This window comes from Calonectris borealis, chromosome 10 (assembly GCF_964195595.1).
Source record: "Calonectris borealis chromosome 10, bCalBor7.hap1.2, whole genome shotgun sequence".
NCBI lineage: Eukaryota > Metazoa > Chordata > Aves > Procellariiformes > Procellariidae > Calonectris > Calonectris borealis.
Genome location: NC_134321.1, coordinates 18,660,320 through 18,680,976, shown reverse-complemented (window position 1 = coordinate 18,680,976; position 20,657 = coordinate 18,660,320). Strand labels below are relative to the sequence as shown.

The window sequence follows — 20,657 nt, the reverse complement described above, 5'->3', positions numbered from 1 at the left end:
CCCTGTTCTCATGTTTCACATATCAGGAGAAAAACTTTTCATTTCCAGCACAAACTTATTTTCAAATCACAGGACAGAAGACAAAAATGTTGTTTGACAGCTCTAAGTCAGGGCTCTGCAGCCCCTGTTACAGGGTCTAGAAAGAAAAAAACCCTAAGACTGGGAAGACTTTTCATATATAGCCCTAAATTAACTGCCCAGGCCCCAATTTGCAAAAACAATATACAAATGAAATATCCCAGTGTAGCCTACCATGGAGCAAATTTTAATACCTGTTTATTCCATGAAAATTTTTCTCTAATAATAAATCTGATAATGGAGCAGTAACACTTACTTCTCAGTACTGCTGCTTACCATCGAAGCAGAGAAAAGCAGTTTTCTCAGGATGGCAGAATGTTTGCTACTTAGAAGGATGGGTTGAAAAACAGCAGCTTTAGTTTGCAAAACAAGCCAAATAAAGAATTTGTCACTTTTGCAAAAATGCTTGGAGATTTTCAAACAAAAGGTAGCACCTATAAGTCAAACATACTAATCGTAGCAATACCTTCAAATAAACTAGGGAACAACTGAAATACCAGTTTCAGAACAAGTCTTTTTTAGTATTTTAGAAATACAGCTACCATACATTTCTGTATGGAAAGGCATGTCACAGAGAAAACAAAATGGTATGTGCATAGGAAGGAACGTGAACTGTCTCTGAGCTTTCAGCTATTAACTAAGGATTTTAGCAATGTGAAGAATGGAAGTTAATACAAACATCCTCGTAATGCACTAACAAACTTCTCTGCTCTAACACTGGTAACTGCTAATTTAACCGAAGAAAACATTTACAGCAGTGCAATGATGAGTCAAAAATAATTCAATGTTTGCCTACTTAGCAATATACAGATAGTGACGTGAGGGAGGTCTATAATGTTGAGGAGGATTAGTATGTTAAAATGTATTGATGTTTGATGTGAACGCTGCAAATATCAGATTGAGTGACTTTCCTTCACAAAATGTAGATGTATAAATGTCTTGAAAGGAAGTTCCACTGCCTCTGTGGTTTGGTTACCAAAAAGGTATCGGTGAGTAATTTTCTATAAAGCAGAAGGTAAATAGGAAGTTGTTGCAAAGTAGGAGGTCAAACAAGAGCATTAACATGCAAATCTTAACTTGCCAATTAAAGTATGATTGCATGACTTAATGATCTGTTTGGCATTTAGGTTTCATCCACTACCATCTGCAATCCCTAACAAAGGCAATGAAAAGAATTGCAAGAACATTGTATCCATTTTAAAATTATTTTGACCAATAACTAAGTACAATTATTTTAGTACTTAGAGCACACAAGTATATTACCTCCCTACTAACAGCTAATAGCAAATTATGGAAGGTTTTCACTTATGTAATCCCTACCATTCCTCACGTCTGTGTAGAGAGGAGGAAATACACTTCAGCCTCATCAAACAAGCAACTAGAGAATAGTGAAGTTGGGTTTGTACAGTTTTGGTTGAGAAACTTTTAGGTTTCCTAGACAAATGGATTTCTGTATGTCTCATTAAATAGATTCTCATAATACCACTGCCCTGTGAAACTGCCTTGCACAGGAAAGCCATGACTAAGACCAAGGTTTTCTAATGTAATGGCTCATGACTGTTTGAATGCAAACCAGAATATTAGTGGTGCATAAAAAGAGAGCTTTTGATCTCTTACTTACAGGTTTTTCAGAGTCACACAATTTTTTTGAAATTTTGCTTTAAAGAGTTAACTTTTCATAAAGGAGACCAAAATAATGAGCGTATAGGCTGTTTTTTTGCCATTGCAAAGACAAAATGTCAACTCTGAAATGTCATCTACTGCATATCACATTCTATCTTTAGTAGCTTTTCTAGTAACTGCTACACAGGTTGCACATATGGCACAAAACTGTATGGTACCGTCACAATTAACTTGTTATATGAGAGCGGAACTATGTTCCCTGTATATATCTGGGGGCAGAGGGGGAACCACAAATACTTTAAAACTTACTGCTTACTCTTTCCCCTTATTATTTACAAACACATAGTATTAAACCATGTAAGACCGATAGGCTAATTGGCAGACCAGTTCAATTCCCAAGAAATAATGGTTTTGTGACTTCTAGTATGGGAAAGTTTTAACTATTAGCTAAGCAAGTTGTGAGGTTTACATCATTTCCTTCAGGAAAGAATTCCACAAATACACAAATCCCTGCCAAAATATTTGGTTTTATTACCGTACTTAAAGCTTCCTGTCTCATAATTAACTATATTCTTTTACCTCCTAGTTTCTTCTCCAAATAACGCGTGTAGATTTCTGACATATACAGGTTGTTCACTTTTTAAACTGATATGGCAGAACATTGACTAGATTTGCATTTTAACACTTAACCATTCACTCATTGCTACAATCAGTTTCCATGATTAGTGAATATGACATCTGAATCCCAGGAAACTCAGAACCAGTTCCCCAATCCACAAAAAAAAGTTTCCCACAAAAGCTAGAACAAGAGATTTAACTTTTTTGCACCTAAAAAGGAACTGATAATATCTTTTCTACACATCAAAACATGACGACAGACAAGACCCAAAAGTAGCTAAATGCAACAGCAATACAGGGCACAAAGGCATTTAGAAATTACAAATGCAGCCATGACTCCACAAAACAAAAAAAACCCTACAAAACAAATCAATAAAATCAGAAAATTCTACTTAGTACACCAGGTGATTTTTTTTCTTTGTGAGGTACATCCTGTGTTCTACAAAAGGAATGTGAAAAAAAGTTTTATTTTTACATAACTGACTGAAAATAAACAGTTGACATTACCTGCATCTTCCAAAAAATACTGCACAGCCATCAGCACCTTCCCCTGAGGTTGTAGGTCAAGCTATGGAAAGAAAGATACCAATAGTGAAGCATATGGTTGACTGAAACTCTCAGGAATTTAAACAGCTCCTTGTAGGGAATCAAAGTATAATATTCAGTAACTATTGGATTACAACCCTCCTCCATATCTCACTGCTGCAGCTGAACCAGGGGCTTTTATTCTATTGCTTTTACTAGTGTGCTGCGTTGCTTTGATGTCTACCCAGAAGTTCAGCGCAGTCAAAGTTCACATTGTTTTTGCACGTCCCTTTCCCGTTTCTGCAAAGAAGTTTGTTGGCTTCTGTTTTTACTATTCGTAAACTCAATTTGCACAGGAACCCAGTTTTAAAAGAAAAAGTCTATACAATCCTTTATATGTTTATTGAGAGTGCAAAACATAGAGATATCAAATACTGTTGCCTGTAACCAGAAAAACAGTGGTACCATCAAAAATTATTTTACTTTCCCCTTCAAACCATTACACATGGCTTCTGTGGCAAATTCTACAGACCAGCAAAAATAAATGCCTTTTAAGCCAATAGCTGAGGTCAGTTCCTGTGCTCAGAAAGTAGTCGCTAATTCTTAAACTGCTGTCTTCATAAAAGGTAAGAAGCTATTAAGCATGAAAGAGTCTGATTCAGTCTTCACTTCAGCACACAGCAAAGTATCCCTGGGTTAACTGTAAATACAACTTAGGAAGAAAAAAAAGAAAACCACAATTACATTAGATACTCCGGTGAACATATCCCCACAAATCCCATTACCATACTGGGATAACAACTAAGTTTTCATCTTTAAGGCAGTGTCTGACACTCAAAAACATTTGCCCCACAAAACTTACAGAAGGCAAAGACCTCAGTTACAGCTACTACTGACGGAATGTCTCTCCATACATAAAAATAACCTTATAGGCTATGGTAAGCAAACTAACTTCTCTTTGCTGGGCGTGACGGTCTGTCCGAGTCATGACTGAGGTTGTACAGAGGAAGTTTAACGCTGGTGACATCCATGTGGTACCTGTTCTACGGATAATAAGCAGAGGATTTCAGACCACTGAATTGGCTAAAACTGATCACTAAAACTAAAACTGATCACTATTAGTTTTAACTACTCTTCTGAATAATTGCTTGTGTCTCAGAATTCAAGTTAAGGTGTGGCAGAAAAAGTGTATTATTTCAGAACGTAACAGGTGAATACAAACCAGTAAGATCCTACCGACCTAGCAAAATCTGTAAGCCCCTTCAATATCAAGCACCCCTTTAAAAAAGCTTTTTTTTTTCTGAGATCTGCTTGGTGAGATAGTTAGATTTGCACATAATCAGAGCAAAATCCTGCCATTTACAGCAAAAATGGATCGGAGAGAGAATAGGAGGGTTTTTTTAAAACAGTATTCCCATACTAAGCTAAGCAACAACTGGATACTCCCTCCTATTCATATCCAGCATTCAAGAAAAGCATTCATATATCCAGAAGAGAGTACACATATCCATCCCCTACCAAGGAAGGACCAGCATTGCCAACTGTGTGAGAAACAAGATGCTCATCAAATTGGACGTAACCAGGAACTATCTGTTACTACCTGCTCATCCTGCTTTAGCCCAGCCAATGAAAAGGTCTTCTCCTGTCGGGTTCATGGTCTGGGCAAGTTCAGCAACACTCCAGTCCAGAAGGCTTTGAATACAATATGTGTGAGATTTTAAGGTGACCTGCTCACATTTAGCAAGTATTTCCTTAGCACTAACTGTACTAATGGGCAGTTCCTATGTCAGCAAATACACATAGTTTCTGGGCAAGCTGTCTGGAGTACAGCTTTACATGCAACTGGATGATGGGCAAGGCTATTTATACCACCTATCCACCTAGCTAGACAGCTCTCACCCAAATTATAGGATATCCCGATATTCCTCTCTGAATCTTATTTCTGTATTTGGAGAAATGTTGAATATTCAGGACACTAATTAAAAGTTGCTTCAAGATTTTATAGAGTTCTCTGGGACAACAATGCCTCATCACATGCTCACAACCCTTTTTGTTGGGCCAGGATCTCAGCAACTTTATCAAATGGGCGGGGGGGTGAGGGGGAGAAAAGGGAAGAAATTGTATTTATTTAAGCATATTCTGTTGGGTCTGAAAGTTGAAAAAGAAGCCAGAGAATAGGATTTTACAAAGATGATATCATTAAACCCTTAATTCATTAAAAATTCCTTAAAATACATCAACTAAATGAATAAAACAGTATGTTTGGCATTTCAGATTTCTGAGCTCAGCGTTTTGATCCTCCCTGCCTCTATCAGTTTTCCCTCTCTCTAGATGTACAAAATAATAAAAAAAAATTTATATTTTTAATTTGTATTTATTTGAGGTTTACAGTGCTAACTGAAATTAATTCACATACAATTATTTAAAAGTTGTTTGGGTTTATGTAGTGCAACAACTAATAATAACTACTGGCATTTAGACTAAATGTATATTTCTAAAGTTAAAACTACATTAAACCCTAACTCTACCTCCCCTGTTATATTTCTGAGTTCGACTCTCAGAATTGTAGTCTGTATGATACAGGAGCAAACAACACTCTGCAAGATGCCATACCCCTTGACTTCACATATGAAAAATTGTTTGGGACACAGGGGCAAGAAAAGATACTAGGATAACAAAAACCAGGATTAAAGGATCTCCATTATAGCAGTATCAAGCCAACTAACATTTACTGTAAAAATAAATAAATAAAATCCGAAATTTTAAGTAGATATGCCTTGGAATAAGCTTCACCTTTCTTTTTCTCTGGATGAATTATAATGATCAGATCCAATTTAAATGTCTGCTATTTGCTATAAGGACTGCTAGGCTTTATAAAATAAGCACTCAACATGATATATGCCGTTATTTCAAATACCAGTGCCATGGATTTTATTGTCAATTTCTTGAACTTTGATTGTACAAAATCCCCTTCAAAAATGCTGCTAAAATACTTGTCTTACACGCCCTTCCACACATGCTAAAGGGATCGAACACTCATAGTTTAAAAAGCATAAGGCATCTGTTCAGCTTAAAAGAAACGTAATGAGGTCAGCAAGTTTAAGGAATTAATCTTTTTCCTTACCCAGAATTCTGCTTTCCCATTGCCTTTCTTGCACCGCTCTGCCAGGACTGACACTCCTACAGTCACTTCAGATAATGGCTCTTCTGCTGCTTTCATGAGAACAATCTGAATCACCCGTCCTTCATAAATGTGGGCATCAAAAGTTGATTTCCATTCTGGATACATGGTAGGTTTCTTCTGAACTAGAGTTTTCCCTCTCTCTGAAAGCCACAAAAAAAAGGACAGAAACTGTAAAATCAAATAATGTAGCTCTAGTACTTAAACTCAACAAAATTAAAAAAAAAAAAAAAAGAGAGAATCCTTGTACTGAAACTAAAAGTAGACTTACTATTTCTGTACTGTGGTTGGGACAAAGTTTAAATATTCAGTTCAAACATTCATGACTTGGGAGGCAAAGCTCACCCTGACAAACAGGGCGTGCAAAGGCAATGAAGGTGTTAACACGCAGAGAGACCAGGAGGGACAAATCCCATTCTGGAATTCAGAAGCTGCTTTAGTCAGTCACAACTTGCCAGGGAATATTTGCATGGCTGCTTTCCGCTATCAATTTCCATGACGCATCATCTGATCATAGTGAATACCTAGTGCTATAAGATAAATTAAGATACGTCTTACATTGACCCAATTTAAATTGAAACTGGTGACTGAGATGAAAGGCTCCACATTTCATCAGTCTACTTCCAAGTTATCCCAACATTTCACTTCTATTCATAAGTCACTCTCCTTGGCATTGTACTGTCTCTGCCATGACTGCTACTTTTTAAAGGATATTACAAGGCCTTATCCATCCTCTTTAGCACATGCAGATCTTGTGCAGTTAAAGAATAAGGAAAAGGCTGAAAGGACCTCAAAAACCATCTCTTTTTTTTTTTTTGGGGGGGGGGTGGGGTGGAATAACATTTACCCAGCCTCCCATAAGAGTGCCTCTGCAGACTCCTTCCTTAGAAGTTTTATGGTGCCTCACTATTCTTATTAGATGGATTTTTTCCTAATACAGCTTCAGTCTCTCTTGCTACCAGTTAAGCTCATTTCTTCCTGTCCTTTCCTCAGGCACAGAAAACAGCTGGTGGTTGCACAATCTATAACAAGCTTTAGCATATTTCTAGATCTGGGTCTCTTAGTAGTCCCATCAACACATCCACAATGATACTGCCTCCTAAGCAGCCACATCCAGCTCTTCACTGTGGTGCTGGCACACCATGCCACCTCCCCAGTTTTACTCTGTGATTTGCTGCCAAGCCAATTATTCCCCATTTGTGCTCAGGTAACTGAATACAATTTTGTACATCCTGCACAATTTCTGCTATTTATCAAGATCATTTGCTGCAATAAAAGTGCTTTCTAAGTGCCTCTCCAGCTCTGAGTGATCCATTTTTCCCCTAAATGTGTAATCTGTTCTTATGATATCAAGGTAGTAGCAAAGCAGATTAAATAGTTGGACCCTTCCCCAAGAAGCTGCAGTGTTGTCTGTCTCCTAAAATAAGCAATAGACTTTACATTCACTTTGACAAAGGAAGAATTAGATAGTTATTATTTAAAAATATTCCTGGAAACCTAAGGCAAAGTTTGTGTTCATTCATTAATAACTTGCTCGATGCACTCTACTCAATTGTGCTGAGCTATCCAAACAAGAGTAGCGAATAGTGTCCCTGTACTTCTTTATTAGGGAATGCCTGCCAACAGCAGCATTACAAATTACAACTTTGACAAGCAGACCTAAGCCTGCTTGCCAAAGGGCATTCTGAAATGCTCAGAAACAGCCACCTGAGGACCTCCTCCATTTCAAAGCAAACTTGAGCATTGCTCCTCTACTCAGTCAAAAGCTTTTATCTTGAATTTGGGGAACTCTGCAGAAAGAAAAACTCAAATTCTTAGCAGTGCAAACCTACTTCCAGAGCCCTGTACTTGGTATTCTTAACTATGGAAGAATTTGGAAGTACAATGGTGAATATATATAGGGAAAGCTCAAACAAAACACAATTTAGATTATTAGGACGGACAATAAAGGTGAGGGGAAATGAAAAGCAGGCTGTCTGCACAGCAAGGCTTTTACACTAGCCTATTTTTGGGATTGCTAAAGCCAGACGCCTTCATCAAAAAGGCACGCTTCAGGAGGCGTCCTTGGGAATATGAGAAATTGCACCTATTTTCAGAAGAGTTGATAATACTCTTTGTAGAATTCTAAGAGGGGGAGAGAACAATTTCAGCCCGTTCACAGGACTATCCCTATTCCCATGTCCCAATTAATATCTGCTTTGATCAGTTACTATATACATTTTTACCTTACTTAAAACTGAAAGAAGTAATCTGAATTACTGGCAACAACTTCCAGCCTGGCCATGCTGCTTTTGTAATTAAAATCATACTAATCAAGATTTGTCATGGATCATACTGCCTGCCTGCAAAAGAACACTTAAGTGTCAAAGAGCAGCCTTTAAGAAGAACACTGTTCTTATCCCTCGTGTATTCAGGCCTGCTTTGTTTCTCTGCTAACACTACTGGCTTCAAAACGTTTGACATGTTTGCAAATTGGCTTAATGCCTAATCATTAGGCAAATGATTTTCTTCTTCCTATACAATAAGCTTTTCCTTGATCATGTTTCAGCATGCAAATCCAACAAAAGTTATTCCAGATATTGTCAAACAGATACGGGGACATCAGTTTCTTTTCCCAATTACCCCAGTCAGTCACTGGTCCAAGGTTCACTGCACTCTCCCCCATTTTTTAGTACTTCAAAGACACAGGCAAGCAAAGAGGAGAAATGTTGGGACAATCCTACTTCTCAACAGGAGACAGCTGGGAAAAAAAGTGGATTTATTTAGACCACTTCCACCTCTCCACACATTCTGGCAGCTGCAACACTTCCAACCTCGTTTCTTCAGAGGTTCTCCCAACAGATGAGGAAACTGCTTCTTTGGAGCTTAACACATTTGCTCGCTGACAACATTTTCTGGAAGGGGCACTGCGCCTTGTGTTTAGTCTAAATGCAGCTTTTACCTCAGCAGTAAGGGGAAAGCCCAATCATGTTGTGAGGAAGAAGAAAATTCACCCTTTCCTGCATTCTTTGATGTTTTGTGAAGCCCTAGCGCCATAATGCAGGATTAGACGTCTGGGACTAACCCAGTACAATTCCCTCTCATCCTGTTTGGCTGCAGTGGCGTATTCTAGCTAAATGTCCACAGAAATATTATAAACCTTTGGACCAGTTTCTGTAAAGAAGCGGTCTTTGAAGGCTGAGAGCCTGCTGGACAGGGAGGTGCTAACAAGACCTTGGGTGCAAGTCATTCCAAGCAAATAATTCTGCCAAAATGCCTCAGTTACTACAACAACAAGAAACTACGCTTCTCATTATTACCTCTCCTCCAAGTCAATAAAGATCATTTACTACTCTGTGCTTGAGGATGGTTCTCTCAAACCTGCTGCAGTTCAGATCCCTCTTCATGACACTCCACCACACCACTCTCTCCCCTGCAGAGCTTCTGCAAGCGCAGCCTGTCACTTGCGGAACTGGAGAGAACGATGCTTTATTTAACATTTGCAAACCTTTGTCATGCAAAATTCACAACTCACCTTAACCCATGCAAAAGTGACATTTCAGCTGCTTCACCACGTATTTTGTGAATAGTTGTGTGTTGGTGGTGAAGTAAGAAACCACCAAAGTTCAAAGAAGTAAGAAGCTTAGACTTCACGCTACCAAGCGCTGAGCACTCTGGTCACAGTACAAGAAAGCACCAATAAAGAAGACTTGTTTTAAGGTGGGCATAGAGACAAAAGTCATTGTTATTTCTCCCATTCTGAAAGAAGAGCTCATGTTGAAGTGCTTGGCATGACAGGAACAGCAGGACTCACTACCATTCACAGACTAAGAGGGATTGCAGTATTTCTCAAAAACTTACTCATACTCAGAAAATGAATCACCATTTGTGATTTGTAACCTCACCTGTAGTCAATGCTTCCTTCATCTTGATAGCACAGAAAGGCTGTAGTTGTTCCCCTTGATTCTGCACAGGTCCCAGCTCAAATGAGTTGAAAGATATCCGTAAGAAGGGGGCCATTGTTCACAATGATGCAGACCTAAGTGGAAAGAAGTAAATAAAAATCATAGAATAAAAGACCTGGTCTGAGACTTGTAAGAAAGCGATACACATTTCTCACCAGCCATCATAGCTGATACAACCTATCCTCTGAAGTTTGCAAGTCCTCAATGCGTCTCTGAGACCATGAGCCTAAAGTAAAACTGGCATGTACTGAAACAAAAAAATGTAACAAGTACAATCAAAGACTGAATTTAAGACACCTTTTTAACCATATCCTGTTAAAAGTAAGTAGCAGTTATGCCTTTGACTTAGGCCTTGCTCAATTTTTAAACACAGAGACTCTATTCATTAACACACAAGTATATAAACATTCTTATCAAAAAAGTAGTTCACAAACCAACAGATAGATTGTTCAGGGTTTTTTTTAAACATTTTTTTTCCTCACACCTGGAATGAAGGGTGGGTTGGGGAAAAAAAGGGAGGAAGAAGAGTTTTGTCTGTTCCACATGTTCTTTTCCCAGTATCTCTCACAATGCAAGGAGGGAGACCTAGGACCAAAATTAATCATCTAAAGCTCACACTATTTTGTTGCTACACGTTATTTTCTTTTTTAATTGCTACACAGCCTCAAAAATTCCCAGACAGAATTCTAGGCACCTCAATAGGCAATCAAATGATAAAAGGAACACCTTCAGTTAATTTTATTTTTAAAGATTATTTGAGAAACTACTGAACCTACACACAATTTCTGGACACAGCAGCAAAAACCACTACCAGATGCACAGTAATGGTAATGTGTCCTTAGGCACAATCAAGAAATTGCACTGCATGAGCACCTGATCAACATTAACAACCTGAGTAATTGGTCCATACACATGAGTTCACACTTACTTTCTCACTTAGATAAATGCAGTTACAGATATTTCTGAAACCTAGGTATTTCACTGGGTAAGTGAGCATTTTATTTTTCATACTTAATGTGGAAAACAACATATGTTCCAAATACCACCACCAAACTGAAACAAGTATAATATCACACGACTTCTATTCAAGCACTGCATTCAGGTGGCAGTATAGTAATCCCAGGAAGCATCACAGAGCTAATGATTCAAACTGTGAGCCTCTATACCTGCACATATCAGGCAAAGGAAGAGGGAGAGGTAGGAAAAAACCTCCAGCACTACTGTGTCACCTGGTTTAAACTGTCAGGAATTACAAGAATCCAAAACACCTGTAATTTCTAAGTCAGCAAACTGGTGTTTCACTACAATCTTCCCTCGTTCTTAAGAGCTGCTGAACTTTGAGCAGATTTCAGTTTACAATTCGCAGCACCTTCAACAATGGAGTTAGCCCTATAGCTTGTATGTTAATATGGCTTTATGAAGCAAAAATTACTTATTCAAAGGGTAAGAGAAAACAGTCATTTGATAGCAAGGGAATGCTAGTATGATCAGAGAATGAGGGATGCAGAGAAGGAGCGTTTAGGAGAAAAGAGTTAACAAGGTAACAGGAAAAGATGATGAAAAAAAATAAAGAATTGAAACGGGGCTGAGCCGGCCTTTTGAGTGTAGATTGTTAACCGGCACAGTCAAGCAGCACTAGGAAGAACATTTAAAGCAATCCTGCACATGTTTGCATTTTTTTAATGTAAAGACATGGACCTGAGAAGCAATTAACATTCCTCTTGTATCTCTTAAGGCTCAGAACAGTCATTTAGATAAAAGACTGTGAAATCAGAGTCTTTGCAGCAAGACAGCATATAGGTCCTGACACCATTATTTGCACATCACGCAATCTCCCTATGTGGAGACCATTCTCAATAAATGGAAAAATTTTATGACTCTAACATTTATTGAGCTAGTTTTTATTAACTGACTGTTTCCCTACTTTCTTTTCTGTAGAGTAAGATGAAGTTAGAAAGCAGCTTTAGGATTACTTGGCACCATTGCTTATCCCACTGAAGAACTGAAAGCTACGACTATAATTCACATTCACGCAGACGGTCATGCAGACTTGCAGTAAAATAACAAACTTTCCCCACTAATCCACTGGTTATCGCAGCTTGGAGCACCATTTGATGAGACTGGAGACTGAGATGACCTCACAAAGAAAGAAAAATAGACAGCTTTTGTAAAAATTAACAAATAGCATCCGATACTTCACTTTCACAAATGCAACATAAACACAATGCTCATCAAGAGTTTTAATGAGGAACACATTTTAGCTGCTCAAGAGACCTTGCACTCACTATGTTCGGAACTACCCTCAAGTGACTAGCTACATGACTGGCCAACACCAGATCACATATAGTTACTACTCAGTATGGATGTCAAAGAAACCAGATTTCATCATCATTCACCTCTGAGGAAACAGCTTTAAGACCCAATTAGGCCATAGGTAGAAACAAGCTGGGTAGGTCAGCATGTAGCTCCCACTGGAAAGTATTTGACAGAATCACAGGATTGCAGGATAATTCTGGCTGGAAGGGACAGCCCAGCTAGAAGTCACAATTTCCAGTAAGTCTGGGACTTCACTAACAAAAAAATTGGAAAGCACTGACAAAGCTAAACTAACAATTGCATGATTTCACTCATACCATCTGACTCAAGCCAATGTTAGTCCTGAAACAGAATACAAGGCTTTGACATTTACTTCTTTATCTCCAAATTAACAGATACAATAGAAACAGGTACAATGCATACGCATTTTGAATAATCCCACAATCTTCCTCATTTCTGATGGCCAAATCGTTTGAAGGCCACATTTTCAGCTCTGCTTCTTGGTTTTGAATATGGTTATTTGTTTTAGTTTCATTGTACTTGACTTCAGTGCAATCTCAAATGCTCACTCAGAAATGCTACACGCAAGCAATTCAGCAGTTAGGAGAAAACACCAACATCTCAGAATTTCTGATGATGTTCAAATGCACTCAGTCCAAGGTCACTGTGAAACTAGAAGAAACTTTTTGTTTTTCCATTTAACAACTTAAAAAAAATCTCAACAGCTTATTTTCACATAACAAACTACCTGTTCCTGCCAAGTTTCTCTACCCTTATACATTATGGTTTTTTCACAGTCGTAGAGATTTTAAGTAGCTTAATGCAAAATCTCACTATACATGATAGGCTATACCGTGACGCAGGGAGGTTAAGTGAGAAAGGAGGGTTTGCATTTGCTTCTCAGGTACATTTTCCAATCCTTGTCTATGCTAAGATATTGCAGTGCAACAGTTGACAAGTATCAGCTGTACTTCTGTAAACAAAAACTTAGCCCACTAAAACTGTTTTTGGCAGTGAAATTCAGTGAAAGAGATTAATTTTAATTCAAAAAAGTTTCTCAAAATCCCTGTTGCATACACTCATCCAAAATTTTGTCACATTTGAAAAGCAGAAACATCGAAAGCAATACATATGTTTTGCTTGGTGCATTTTAGACAAAAGTCCCTCTCTAGTCTCCATGACTGTTTCCGAAGTGACAGAACAAGCGTTGACTCTAGTTTTAAGAGCTGTATCTGCCAAGAACTGAAACTGCTATAAAACACCAGCTATGAATTGAGGGAGATTTTACAATCTACTCATACAATCTGTATTGCTGCTATGAAGTATAAAAGCCAAACTGTTTTCCCTGAAGGGTGTAATTTTATCCAAACCAAATAGTGGAAAAACTGAGATGCGAAATCCAGAAATACTGAAAGTCTAAATTACAGGTTCAGTATCTCAAACAGTTTCAAAGTCATGTGCAATCTGAAAAAAAGCTAGGGGAAAAATCTTCTAGTAACATTATTCTATATGAAGTACATGGTGATGGCCACACTGATTCAGAGTACACCATCGGATGCCGTCCAGCACAACATTCGTTTTGTCAAGGATCCCTGAACTGCCCTGTTGCAAGCTAAAACCATGTTCTGTGCTATCTGGGACAGATTCTGCAGCATCCACAGTAAATTCCATGAAGCTTTAAAATTAAGAGCTTTTGACTATTTAATATGGAAAGAAAATCAACCATGTTACTATCAACTATAATATGCATGGAGCGAGAAGGGGAAAAAATTAAAACATCTTCACATCATCAATGTCAACATCTGCTGGATGAACAATATTCAGTTTTCACATGGATGTGTCTGTAACATGCAGTTTTAAAGAAATCTTCAAAATAAATTAAAATATTAAATATTCCAAGGAGAATTTTCAGAATATTTGCTAGCATAAAATTCACATTAGATTAAAAATCTTCTCCACACAGACACAAGGGACAAAGGGTAAATTCTGTAGTTCCTCCCCTTCCAACAGTGCACAGCAGCTATCAGGGACTCATGCTGCAACTGAAAGCGTTACTTGTCAGGGCTCCTTTGTTGCTGTAATTCTGCCTTGTTATAAACAGTGAGGGCAAGCCACCTCTAACACAATCCAGAAACAAAGACGCGGTTGTGACTTTTACACAAAGCGGGAAGTAACATCAAAGCAGTGGATCATCTGGAGGAAACGCTGACACAGGCCAGCAACAGAGCACTGAAGAGACTAAAAAACTAATGAGCCCAAACAGAGCACAGACTGTTCCATCAGTGATACGGGACTATACATCCAAGAGAAATACAAATGAGAAAACTCCCCTGCTGATTTGAGCCTCTGATTTGCTTGTAGTAGTCTGTAAAACATTTCGCAAACGGACGTAAAGTTGCACAGGCAGGTCATGGCTTTTCCATGCTGTCTCACAGAAATGCTCTGGATGGCATGAAATGACTGCTTTCTGCTTAGCTCCTTGCTGAGGCTGCTTCCAAGGCCACACAAATGCTTTGAGGAACACCAACACTGGTAGCTAGCACCACGCATAGCTGACCAATTAGTGTTCTTCCCTGAAAAGATGCAGCAGTAACTCTTTTCTTTTTTAAGATGCAAAAATATAGACTACTTAAAACTTTCAGGTATCTTTTTTTACACGAGGGGTTTCCTGTCCTCCATTCTGGCAATGGACAAGGAGTTCAAGAAAGATAGCAACAAACTATTGCCCAACTTATTGCCCCCACATCACTTTCAAAAACATGAACAAGGACCTCCTTCCTCTTTGTATATGGCCTACAAAGGTGATTATGCTACTTTCATGGCGATAATACGGGAAAGCCTGTAAGTAAAGATGCTGGAAGTGTGATTAGCACCCTTCACCTGTGCACACCATTAATGTGCACATTATGATTTTTTTGTTCCCAGGTATGCTGCTTTATGCTTACATTACAGAAAAACTCACACGAAGCAGATGGGTTGGCTATGGTTCTTGAAGAACTCCCTTCACAGGTATTCTTTCAGCTGACGATCAAAATAATCCCATCTGCAAGACAGAAGAAAAAATACCTATGCTGTAGGATATTTCACTGAACCAAAGTGGTGATCCTAACCACTGTCTACATTGCACACCTACAGTTACCCTACAGAGAATTTTAGTAGGTTCTGTTGTGAGCCCTCGCCTCTATTTGATGTTCTATGGGAAGAAGTCAGTCTAAAAATGAAGTAAGTTTAAAAGAGGCTTATTATATTTGCTGTAATCAACCTTGTCAAGAAGATACACTGCAGCATTCTTTATCAGCTAGACTTCTCTAAGCACTACTGACTATTGCACTACTGCTATCCAGCTAAAGCCTAAAAAACATACTTATAACCAACACCAAATCACTATACATCATGATGCTGAATGCTCACAGCTGCCAGAGATGGCAAAAAACATTATCTGTAGGTGCTGCTTTGAAAGCTTAAAATCCACAGAGGGTTTGAAAAGTGTTCTACAAAAAACAGGACTAAACTCACACATTGCATGTAGGTTCCTGCAGGAAAAGGAGAATTCTCCAAAAGTACTGTCCCTGCACCAGCATCACTCTTGCTTTTATTTAGGTTTAGCCATTTGTCATTTAGGTTTAGCCATTAAGGTGCAACTATATCCTATGAATAGTTTAATTTGCTCCAGTTATTAATTAGATCCATCTGTCTATCCAAGAATGGTAATTAGAAACATGAAGCTTCTCAGCACTATTTTGCTAAACTATATTATGGAGAAGATTTTAAAAACAAAATAAAAACAAACCTTAAAATTAGAACTGCGGGACTATACACTTATGAAAGCAAAATACATCCATTAGGTAATATTTAACAAAATGCAGTTATCTTCAGGAAGTCAAGCATGAAAAGAGCATCTTTAAAACAGCCCAACAGCCCAATCACTTACAATTTCTGCAGTAATATTTCTAAAACAGTGTATCTTCATAAAATGTTTTTAAATAATTACACAACAGGACTATGAAAAGTGAGAAAAGATGACAAGAAATTTAACATCACAATTCAATTCACTTGCTGTTAAATTTATTGCCAAATGAAATTTTTTTCTGGTTCATAATTTCAAAATGACAATTCGATACACCAAATTCTAGTGTAAATGCTGTAAGTTTTGGAGTTTGCTTTGGTTTTTTTTAAATAGTACATATAGAGTGGTTCACAGAGTCCTACAAACCTAGCTCGGAAAAAATGTAGTTACCATTTCCTTCTTTCCCCCCCAGTATTTTCTTTCAGATACTTCTGCTTTTGTTGGGTTAGAACAAGGCTAGAAACAGAAACAATGACATAATAAAATCTGTCACTGTTTATGTTGCAATAGTCTGGAGAAAATCCATCTAGATAAGCCATGTAGCAAGACATGTTCCTTGGTTTCATCCCACTCGGCCAGATAATTCCAAGTTTCCATGCCTTTTTTGCATGCTCAGCAGTCCAAAACCTGCCTGAATTTATGGCTGCCATAAATTGTTGATATTTCCCCAACACTCTCAAGGCCAAAAAAATTACTGATGCTTTCCCTATCATTATTATGAGAAACTTTTCAAAATATGAGCATCAGAAACCTTTTTCGGCAGGCCAACTCTTTTAATCTTGGCAGTGCAAACTCCTGAGAAGCTTGAGGGGAATGCAGATAGCAGGCAAGCAAGAACTAAAGCAGACCTGATTTTACAGGTTTTTTGGAAGACATGCAGCCCAATTTATTTGAGCATGTGATAACATATGATCAGCTCAGTAACAACAGTTGACTGTTCTTAAAGTGGTTTCAAGTGCATCAAGTAAGACAGATCTGGGTTTTACACTAAAACATCAGTAAGTTGAGAAAATTTTGGACTCTGAAATAGACAGCAGGACAGGCTGTTACGCAGCATATGCTGCAAGATAAAAAAAGCATTTTACACTGAATGTCCTTTTTTGGAAAGGGAAAAAGAACATTTGGAGCAACAAAGTTGGCTTTTTTGATACTCCACAACTACTATTTGAAGGGGAAAGGGGGGAAGTACTGTCAGCTGCTTTTTCTTTAGAATTGCATAAGACATAGCAATTTAAATACTTTTTTTTTTTTTTTAAATTCTCAAGTTCTCCTTCCTCTTTGAACGCACAGGACTAAACAGTAGATGAAAGCGCTGTAGGCACACTTTTTCACTATTACCAAAATCAAGTCTGAAACAAAAGTGCAAATGAATCCTTTTCGTTAACTTCAAACCCAAACATCAGACATTAAAAACATGCAAGAGGAGAAACACTGCCTGAAGCCCGAAGACTTTGTTCATTATTTCTGATAGTGCAAGCTGATATCCTTTGATAAGTAGCAACTGCAGTAGCATGGGAGGATTAATACAACGAGGCTAGTGAAGCTCTAGGTGAGTGAACAATTCATTAATATCAAATCACATTACGAAATGGGAGCATGTCCAAAATACTAGATAGGAAGCAAACTATGTTTTTTCTCTATGTATGCATGATTTAAGACTAATTAGGAAACTTTTTTTTTTTTTTGACATGGGGAATAAGTAGATGGTTTTTTTCCTGCAATTAAATAATACTATTCCCTCTGTGTGAGAGTAAAAAACCTTTTAGGTGAAAGGGATGAAGCTATACCTCTTCCTCCCTACAGTAATACACCCTGGAGCCAAGCTATGCACCAGTTCTGGCTCTATGTCACTAAACAGAGCCCTGGATGCCTTCTGTGAGTCTGAGCCCCTGACTAGCTCTCAGCTCCCACTTCCTCAACAATGTTCAAAGAATTTGCCAGTATTTAGTCAACACGACTGAATTGCAAAACTGTACATCAAGTTTATCATGTGAATACGAGTTCTCCAAAGGAAGCATGCTGTTCTGCAAGAGGGTTCGTAGACATTTTTGTAACAACCAGCACACCGGGAAAGCTGAGCTACTCATACAGCTTTCAGAAGTACCAAACCAAAGGAAAATAGCCAAAGAAAATCCAACATTTTGTATAATATCTGTTTAGGTATCACCATAATCAAGTGGGCAGGGACCCACATTCAGGCACACTCCATTAGCATCCTTTAACGGAGGAGTTACACACCAAGCCCATCCTTCAGCACCATCTTCACTCCTGCTGAGTATTCTAGGATTCAGTATAACATTCAAGATTTTCTTTCTGATATATAATTATGCACACAAAGCTTCTTATTTTCTGCATGATCATAAGTTTCCTGGAAATTGAGATATATTTCCCAGAGTGAATAACACAAAATGCCAACAACCTATTTTCAAACCAAACAGAAAACAACATGACAACACTTCAGCTAAACTTTTACAACCCAATATATATTGCCTTTCTCTTCAAAACACTTGAGTTTATTTGGTGCGGGTTTTTTGTTTTGTTGTTGATTTTGTTTTGGTGGTTTGTTTTTGGTTTTTTTGGGTTTTTTGTTTGTTTGTTTGTTTTTTACTTTCCACCAAAGAGGAAAAGTTCTTCCCCCTTAACACTGAAACAGCCAAATACCATAAAGACCGTATGTCAATTACAGTTTAGGAAAAAAAAGGAAATTGGAAATTTGTCTTATTTCAATATACTGGGTTAATGTCTCTATATGAACAATGAAGCTGCAAAAAATGGAAATAGAGAAACTGGGCATTCAACAGAAATACAAAAAATGCCTTCTAAAACATTCCAATTAGAGAACAGTTTTACTTTGCACTTTTGAAAACATCAGCAGATTATGCAGTCTAAGTGCCTCTCGCAGAGCACAAGCCTCCAAGCCAGAAATTTATACTACCACCAGCACTATGACCTAATCCTCCAAGTATCTGGAAAGCTACAATATTCATTAGCTGAGAGAATGTATCATCATTCATACATGCTGGAAATCTGCTGCTCAGAGAACCTCGTCGGAGGAAATGCAATTCAGTTCATGGATGCATTATTTTGATCAAGGCTTTTAAAGTAAAAGGACACAAGATTTGTGAACCAAAAATTTTGCTCATTAACTGTTTTGAGTTGTAGAAATAGATCCAGTCCTCCCTCCTGACTGTATCTGGCATTACTGGGGTTGTTTTGTTTGTTTTTTTGAGAAGTATTTTTTCCCCGAGGGCCACAAACATACTTAGTCACTTCAATTAGACATTAGACAGCAAGATGGGCTGAATCATGGGAGCATGATGCTCCCTCCTCCGTGCTATTTCCTGGTACTCAAAGGCTACTCAGGGTAGGCAGGAACCATCCTTTTATCCTGTTGTTTTTTTTTTTTTTATTACCTAGAATGTGAAGGACAAAAAACACAAAAGAAATATAAACAACCAATATAAGTCAACTTAATTAAGACTTTTTTTATGGTTTAATAACTGAAAATAAACAGTGAAGCCATACACGGATACACACATCGTTACCTGTGAAAGCATCTCTCCCTTTTGCAATGAAGAGATGAAATAAGCACGACTGAGTGACACTGAGGAATGTATAGGATGATGCTAAATAATGAATGGCCACAGGGATTAATAAGGAGAAATTGAAAAGAAGCAAATGTAAGTGAAATTTATTTTTAATTAAAAGCATTTGCTCCTGCTGTAATTTCAAAGTTCAGGCTTAGATTTCCAAAAACAGATAAGACAATGGAACCACGAATGATTTTTAACTGTCCCCTCCCCTCTGAATCACTTTCTAGAGGAAATGAACACTTAAAGCTCTACAGTAGACGTCACATTCCCCAAATATAGAAGAAAGAGACACAGCTCATTAACAGCAAGTTCAATTAAAGCATAAAGGGATCTTAAGAGAGATTTGCGTTATTTAAAGGTAGCACAGAGTTTACAGTACAAGTTGTAATGTAAACTGTAAGTTTACAGTACAAGCTGTAATGTAAACTCAGGGTAAGATGTACTTATTTTTAATACCATTTTTAATTCCTTCCTTTTTAATCTTCCAGATAAGAAGTTAACAGCAAACCTTTATTTTTTTACCTTTTCCTGAATTTTGTGGTTTAAATATATAAACTCCACATTGTGATGACATGGATGCTGTCTTTATCTAAACGCTATGATACGTGTCTGCTAATAGCCACATTAAGTGATTTCCACTAAATGAATAAAAACATATCATTTTAGTACCCTTATTGGGGAAGAAAACCTTTAAGCATTGACATGTCTGGACACAACACAGTAAACAAGAGAGAAAAAGCTAAACAAAAATCCATGGAGCTTTAGATGAGCCAGAATCTTGTTTGTAGAGATAACCATGGTAGGATATGCTCAACTCTTTTGGGTTTTGAGAGAGTAAGAAGTGCTGTGGACTGGGTGCTATCAAGAACACCTTTTGGCCAACTTCCAGAAACGCTATTCCTACTACTTCAAAGACCCAAATTTCTGGAGGA

The 20,657-nt window shown here is 37.8% G+C and overlaps 1 protein-coding gene across 3 annotated transcripts in view; it reads right to left on the bottom strand.

Annotated features, from left to right (window-relative positions):
- PRKCD (protein kinase C delta) overlaps positions 1-20,657 on the bottom strand; it is a 67,927-nt gene that overhangs the window by 19,839 nt on the left and 27,431 nt on the right. For 2 of the 3 annotated variants that reach the window (XM_075159233.1, XM_075159235.1), the window contains exons 2-5: positions 15,248-15,328; positions 9,910-10,043; positions 5,969-6,168; positions 2,827-2,887 (exon numbers count right to left, since the gene is read on the bottom strand). In XM_075159233.1, the coding sequence (XP_075015334.1) occupies positions 2,827-2,887; positions 5,969-6,168; positions 9,910-10,024 (376 nt within the window). In that variant the 5' untranslated portion in view covers positions 10,025-10,043; positions 15,248-15,328. The remainder of the gene's footprint in view (positions 1-2,826; positions 2,888-5,968; positions 6,169-9,909; positions 10,044-15,247; positions 15,329-20,657) is intronic. The other variant, XM_075159234.1, reaches the window with a different exon arrangement.